The sequence below is a fragment of the Belonocnema kinseyi genome, chromosome 1 (assembly GCF_010883055.1).
Source record: "Belonocnema kinseyi isolate 2016_QV_RU_SX_M_011 chromosome 1, B_treatae_v1, whole genome shotgun sequence".
In the NCBI taxonomy this organism is placed as follows: domain Eukaryota; kingdom Metazoa; phylum Arthropoda; class Insecta; order Hymenoptera; family Cynipidae; genus Belonocnema; species Belonocnema kinseyi.
Window position 1 is genome coordinate 114,076,588 of NC_046657.1, and position 7,486 is coordinate 114,084,073.

The 7,486-nt window shown below is 39.6% G+C and overlaps 1 protein-coding gene across 1 annotated transcript in view; it reads left to right on the forward strand.

Moving 5' to 3' along the window:
• LOC117171754 overlaps positions 1 to 7,486 on the forward strand; it is a 64,431-nt gene that overhangs the window by 50,758 nt on the left and 6,187 nt on the right. Inside the window, exon 4 of the mRNA XM_033359358.1 lies at positions 5,912 to 7,125. Within this exon, the coding sequence (XP_033215249.1) occupies positions 5,912 to 7,125 (1,214 nt within the window). The remainder of the gene's footprint in view (positions 1 to 5,911; positions 7,126 to 7,486) is intronic.

Sequence of the window (7,486 nt, forward strand, 5' to 3'; positions counted from 1 at the left end):
AGGGCACATACTTTGAATAAAATATTTGTTATCATTCTCTTGAAATAAATGTGTTTTTTTCTTGAAAAAATACCGGTTTCATATGTATACACCTGGTAAGTACATGCAAACTCTATTACCTGAGACTTTTGAAACAAATCTAATATTACTTGGTGTAACCAGCTTTCCGACTTCCCGTGTATACTCATCAATAGGGATATCTGATATGGATTCGATAATTATAGCTTGGTCCTTTTTTGGGAACTGATCTCTGACTGAAGCTGCGGCATAACTATGTGTAGGAGGTGGTTTGTTTACTTGGTTGAGATTATTCGGTGTAGATGCACTTTGGGATTCATTTGGGTTGTTATTCATCTTGCTTTGGAAGCTGCACCTGAGTGCAACTCTCCCATGAGGTATTCACTTGCACTTTATAAGAAGACACTATTTATCCACAATTTCGATCACATAATTTTAACACGCCTTCAAATGTAACCACGCGTACCTTACGCTCGAAACACAACCGTTTCCGACAACGGCCGAGACGGAACTGAACAATTATTTTGTTTGTTCAAAATATTATCAATTTTTTAATAATAACAATTTGCAAAAACAAAATAGTATATTTTATTACTAATATCAATAATTTCTGATAACATCTGTTAAAAATCAATGGGACATTTCTGATAAAATCTGATAGAACACTAGTAGCACACTTCTGATAAGATCTGATAGAATTATATTGGGACAAATTTTCGGAAAGAAACTTAAAAATTAGGATGCAGATTTCGGAGATTCTGATCAAATCTGAAAAGAATATTTTCATAACTGTTTTAGAATCTGTCAGAAATTTTCTTTTAGAATCTTTCCGATTTTTTGGGTAGGGCTGAATTCGTTCAAGCCAGTTTGAATAATTTGTCAAAAGTGATGACTTATCGTAGTGATTTTTTTTTCGAAGTGTTCCAATTTCTATGTTGCTGAAACTCGACAAGTAAACGCAAAATAATTAGTAAATGGGATAAATGACTAATTATTTGCAACATTTATTTTTATTTATTAAATTTATTAATGTAGAATGATAATTTTTTTAGGCGAATCGTAACATGTAGGAAAGTGTAAATGTCAGCCGCTTGGGAACGTTCCAACGGAACGTTCCACTGGCACCTGAGGGAACCATCCGTTATTATTATTTTTAAGAACAATAATTAGCTCTAAATCCGTAGTAGATACATTTTTCCTTATTCGGTTATACTCTCTCCCTTTTACGGGTTTAAGAGTCTTTACATAGCCATTTCAAGTATTCTTACAAACAAGCTTGCAACGCTTGCAACTTTGCCCTGAGCTTCCATTTCCACTTACCATTATCAATTTCAAATTTTGACTCTAGTTCGCAACACTACTTCGTAACTCTCCTTCTTTCAGAGTCATTTTTTGGCTTTTTTTCTACTATCCTGTACAACCAGCTCTCTCTCTCTCAGATCTTCTAGCTTCTTCATCTATCCCCCCCCCCCCCCCCCCCCTCCGACCGTTTTCATTCAGAATCCAGTTAATTCTTTCTTCTGTACTCTTCCCTCCCCCTTCTACCCTGTAATCTCGCTAACACATGCAACCATGTTTCCTGTTCATACCTACATACTCTACAAACATTCTCTTCTGCATTCATCCAATACCTGTATGCTCTTATACCCTCTCCCATTCTGAATCTCACTAGTCTATTCCATTTGTTCTCCTTTTTAATCTTTTTCAGGTCCTCTGGTTCCCCCTGCCCCTTAACCATTCTATACCAGCTGTTGTACCTTGAATCTGCGTATTTTTTCCATCTTTCCTCACCTTGCCTTGCCTTCATCTCTTCTTCTATTTTCTCCCACTCTGTACCCCTCTCATGTATACCACATTCACGCCTTATTTCATATCTCTCCTCCTCCCATTTTGAATGACCCACGTTACCTCTCCTCTCTTTATCCACGACCTCACGGGCACACGCTTGTGCAATTTTGCTCCCCTCTGCCCTTCTTAGTTTCTCTTCGAAGTTCCAGGCTCTTTTCACTTGCCTCACCACCATTTTTTCTCGCCCTATTTCTACCCTCAGCATATAACCTGGGCACTTCCAGCTCACTCCCAAAACCCATCTCAAAAATCTCTCGTGCAAACTATCTATTATCTTGTGTTCTTTCCGTCCACAGATTTCCACACGATAGCTTAACACTGACCATACTAATACATCCAACATCCACACTCTCATCTCCCAGTCGTTCTTGAACCTTTCCATACTTGTCCCATTACTTTACTCGCGCATTCCAATCCCTTTCTAAACTGCAGCTCGCTTCCTCCTCTCGTTTCGAACCAAAATCCTAAGTAGCAAAACTCATCAACTAACTCTACCACCACGCCATTTATCTTCCCCTTTTATTTCTGAAACAAATACGTCATCTGCATATGCTTCCCTTTTATCTTCAATCTCTCCTCTAAATCTACGAGAGGAATACTAAATAGAAGTGCGCTCAAAGGACACTCTTGTCTGAGCCCCTTTCATGTCCAGAATTCCTCACTTTTCTGAACTCCTGTCTTCACCCTTATCTTAGTATCCACAAATATTTATTTTATCCTCTCTATTAAACCTTCGTCTACTCCTCTCTCTTATATGGCTGCCCATAAGATCCTCCTGCTAACTGAGTCAAATGCTGCCTTAAAGTCTACAAACAATGCGACTAGCTTCCCTTTCTTCCGCCCTAAGTTCCTATTGACTGGATAGTTGAGCACGTAGGCGTTATCTATGTTTCCCATTCCTTTTCTAAAACCCGTTTGGTTGTGTGGCATACTTCCCTTCGCTTCCACCTGTCTTTCCAACCTCCTTCTAAGCACTTCCCCATAAATTTCATATACCTCGGACATGAGTGTGATACCTCTATATTCCTCCACCTGTTTGCGTTCTCCTTTCTTAATCAATGGTACTACCAGCTCTGTCTTCTACTCCTTCGGCCACCCTTCTTCTTTATATACCTTGTATTAAAGCCTTCACATCTCTTCCCTCACTCCTAATCCTCCATATTTCAGTGCTTCATTTTCCAACCCATCTTCCCCTGTTGCCTTGTTTCTTTTCAACCTTACATTCGCCTCATTCACCTCATCCCTAGTAATCTCGTTATCCATTTCCTCATCCCCATCCACCACTTTTCTTCCTTCTCCCTTTATCCTATGTTCCACTCCTCCTAAAAGCCCACTCTTTCATTCCTATTTTTTTAATTTATACCCTTCCATTCTCCTCTTTTCCTATTTATCACTTCCCATTCCCTTCCTTCTTTTACCGCCTTCTCTACTTCTCCACGTACCTTTCTTTCTCCTTCTGTCTTTTCTACTTTATCATTCTTTCGTGCTCCCTCTTTCTCCTGTTGAGTTCCCTTTTTTCCATTTCCTTACACTCTTCTTCATCCTATCTTTGCTTTCCCTGCATTCATCGTCCCACTAGCCTCTCCTAAACCCGTCTCCTTTTTTTCTCGGTCTCACCTCTTCCCTTACCCTATCTATCGCCCATTTTTACTTTATATTGCTTCTTTTCTTTCCTCTTCCCCCTACTGCTCTTTGAGCCACCACATCTCAGTGTCACGATTACCGGCAGGTGTTCTGAGCCTATCACGTTACCCACGTTCTCCTCTCCTTCTGCACACGCATACTACATTCACAATAACTTTTCCTAATTTTATTCTTCTAAGCATTGTTCCATCCGTTTCTTCTATATACTCTCTCTTATTTTTCTCTAACGCCAGTTCCTTTCTTACCCCAGACACCATGCCACCCATTCCTCTTCCTTTCACATCCTCCTTTCTTGCTGCTTGCATCTTCCACTCATATGCTTTCGGTAATATTCTTTCCAAGCATTTCCACTCTTTCTCATCCATCCACGTCTCACTCATCATTATCATATCCCATTTCTGCACTTCTCCCAAAAATCCTTTGTCCTTGTTTTTTTATCCCTGACACGTTCCAGAACGCTGCTTGCACGTCTCCTGCATTCCCCTTTTTGTGCTCTTTGTACCCTTAATTCACTATCCATTTCCTACCCTTCCTCAGTTCTTCTACTTCATCGTCCCAAATTCATATCTCTCCGTTGATCCATATCCTATATCTGCCAATTCTTACCTTATTACCTTTACACCTCTCAGTCCATGCCTTTCGCTCGATTAGCCACTTTCTTCTCCTTTCCCGCCACGTCAGATCTTCTTCGAATCTATCATTTCTTCCTTTCAAAAACTTATTTTTCTCCATAACTTCATATATATTCTGCTCACTCCTAAAGTTCACTAAAAACATACATTCTCTGTCCTCTTTATTCCCTCCTAGTCTTGTTATCCCTTCCAATCTGACTTGCGCGCCGATGTCTCTCATCACCTTCCTAATCTCTTCCTCTGCCCTTTCAGTGTTCACTTTCAAACCCTTCACTATTATCTTATTTTTCTTTTTCGCTTTCTCTTCCCCTTCCATTCTTCTTTTAACCTCAATCAGTCTCAAGCGCCACCTTTCATTCTGATCATGCTTGACCACCTCACACTCTCTCACTTCTTCCATACTTCCTTTCTCTCCCATCTTAGACTCATTCCTTAGTTATAATTTGCTGACTCTCTCTTCTATCAATTTCATGTCCCTTTTCCAAACATCCTCATCCTCTCTCTGCCTATTTTCTATACTTTCCAATTTATTCCACACCTTTTCTTTCTCTATTTTCCATAATTGATCTCATTCTGCCCACTTTTGTCTCACTTTTTTTACCTCTTCTCCTTGTTTCTTCATATCAGTCATTCTTCCGCATGTCTCATCCAATCTTCCGCAAGTCTCCCCTTTAAATCCTTTTATAAGGGCTTCTAACTTTATGAACATATCCCCATCATCTCTATTTCTCTCCGGTGTTCTTTTTTTTGTCTTAACCTTTTTTAAGTCATTGCCCCTCTCCGCCTCTTTGTTCACCTACTTTCATTTCCTTTCATCATCCCCCGTTTTTCCCCTTCGCTATTGATGCTCTCGCTGCTAATCACGCTCACCGACTGTTGCCACCTGTGCATAGTGAACGTTTCATCTGCACTTCCCTCTCTGTTTGCCTCGTCTACGCCTCTACCTTCTCTCTCTGTGCTATCGCCAACCCTATTTGTTTCACTCTTCTCACTTAACTCGCTCTGCCTTCTTCCGAAATCACGCTGTGGACTGCGCATAACCGACATGACTCTACCCTGTTAAACTGACATTTAGCCCCGCCTCCCCCTCCCATGTCACTTTCTATCCTCCCCCGAATTTTAAAAACGTTTTCCAAAAAGTCGACCTCCTACGCCTCCAACACCTTTTCTGTTTCAATTATCCATTCGAAAAAAGGTTTTTACACTATACTGTTATTATTTGTGACTTTAGAGCATACATTTCAATATGCAAAAATAAAAAATGGTTGATAACCTATTGAATGAAAGGAAGCGAAAGGTACTTGAGCAGGTGGAATGGTTGAGGGAACTGGGAAGGAAAGTAAGATGAACAGGAGAGAGTAGAAAGTTGGAGGGGGAGCAATATAACACTCAGTTATAAAATTTGTGCGTACTCGATTTTCATAGAGTATACATTTTCATTATTGTCTTATCAACAAAGTGAAATAACACATTACAAACAATGAAAATTGGAGAATTAACGCCGTGAATCCAGCAGATTATAAATCCGATATTAAATGCTGCGGGTAGCGCGCGCACGTGAAAAACGTGAACTACATGAAGTCCTGATAAAGATTTTGATCTTTTAACAACATAGGGCCATAATACATGCATCTGGCGACGATTTCAGCCCTACTAGAATACTTTGTCAATACTACTAGCATAGTTTGAGGATTTTCTAAAATTGTCGTTCTTCCACTGCCCTACAAAGATATTCCCCTTTCTAATGATTCGACAATTTTCATTTTCAGGTTTCTATCTGCCCAGTTATGTCAAACTACTACCCCAACGAATGCTCTGTCTGTAATGCTAGAAGTCCCTTAAAAAGATGCAGTCGCTGCAATATGATCAGCTACTGTGGAAGAGAACACCAGTTGGGACACTGGCCCGTACACAAACACATTTGCAAAGCTATCTCAACCATCTTGGCAAAGAAAAAAATTAACTACATCTTTGAAAACGATTCAGGCCTTGACGCAGTAAAATGGAGAAGAGTGAAATCAGAAATTGTCCGGGAAATTAGTATGATAATAGAAAGACCTCTATCTCAATTCGAAAGACAGATGTTTCTTTATCCAAGAACTTGTTTCGTTTGCCACGATACGAGGCAAGATCGGTTAAAGAATTGTCCTCGTTGCCCTAATGCGAGCTTTTGCGATAAACATCCAGACAGTTCCATACACAATGAAGATTGTCCGCTAATTCAAGATACCCACCAACTCGATCTCGACATGGAAAAAATAATCTTGTCTTTAAACTTGGAGTTACTGAATCGGTCAATTATACAAAACACACCAATTATCAAACCTAAATTAAAGATGATGCCAAGGTCGATAGAAGAATACTTCGAATATGTCAAAGACGGAATGAAGTTGAGCGATGTAATGAAAATCTATGTAGCGGAATTCGTGGGCCTACCTTTGACGACCTGTGACGTACTACAGAAACTAAAATTGTTTTCGCCTTCGAAATTAGTGGTTCATTTGTATGGCGCAAGTGAGCTTCTTAATGAAGTTTACCGTTGGGAAATTATTTTACATTTGATTCCGACTTTAAGTCAACTGAGCATCATCATATTTGAATCCAAGGAGGTTTTGAAGCTACAGTGGAAATTGTGTGACAAGTGCCACGCGACCAAGAAGAAATTAGTGATTAAAACCATCTCAATTCCGTATATGGAGTTTGTGAAGTCGAAAGATTTTGAGGAACCGGAGCTTGTACTTCTGTCTAATACAAATCCTCCATCGGAGAAGGAATACCATCAGAGGACATGGAAGTTGAATTTGATGAGCTTGGGGATGTTGAAGTGCCCTTTAGCGTTTCTCTCTGACACAGAAGAAATGGCAAAGCTGATTAGAGAAAGCATTAACGATTCTTTCAATGAAGTTCTGATTTCGTATGATGGGCAGAACCATTTCGCGTCGCCGAGATTTTTGAGAAACTGGAAAAATGAAAGGATTTGCAGGTAATTACGTTCGATCGTTATTTCTTCCGTTAAAATAATATTAATTACAAAAAATTTTTGCTTTAATAAGTTAGCCAATGGACCGCGGAACCTGAAAAATTCCTCAACTTACTTTCTAACCGAGAATTTGGTTAATTCTTAGTCTTGATAAAAAGACTGATGGAACATTACATTTTTAAGGCTTGATTTTACAATTTTCAGTTATTTAATTCGCTATTTCTGACAGCGAGTCGTTTTATCATTTTAAATCGCTTCTCTTAATTACACAGGCCGACAAAATTTGACAAAGGTCCGGAACCAGAGACCAGACCTAGTATACCCGAAGGTTTTTGCTGCGCTGAATCCGAATCCGACCTCAAAA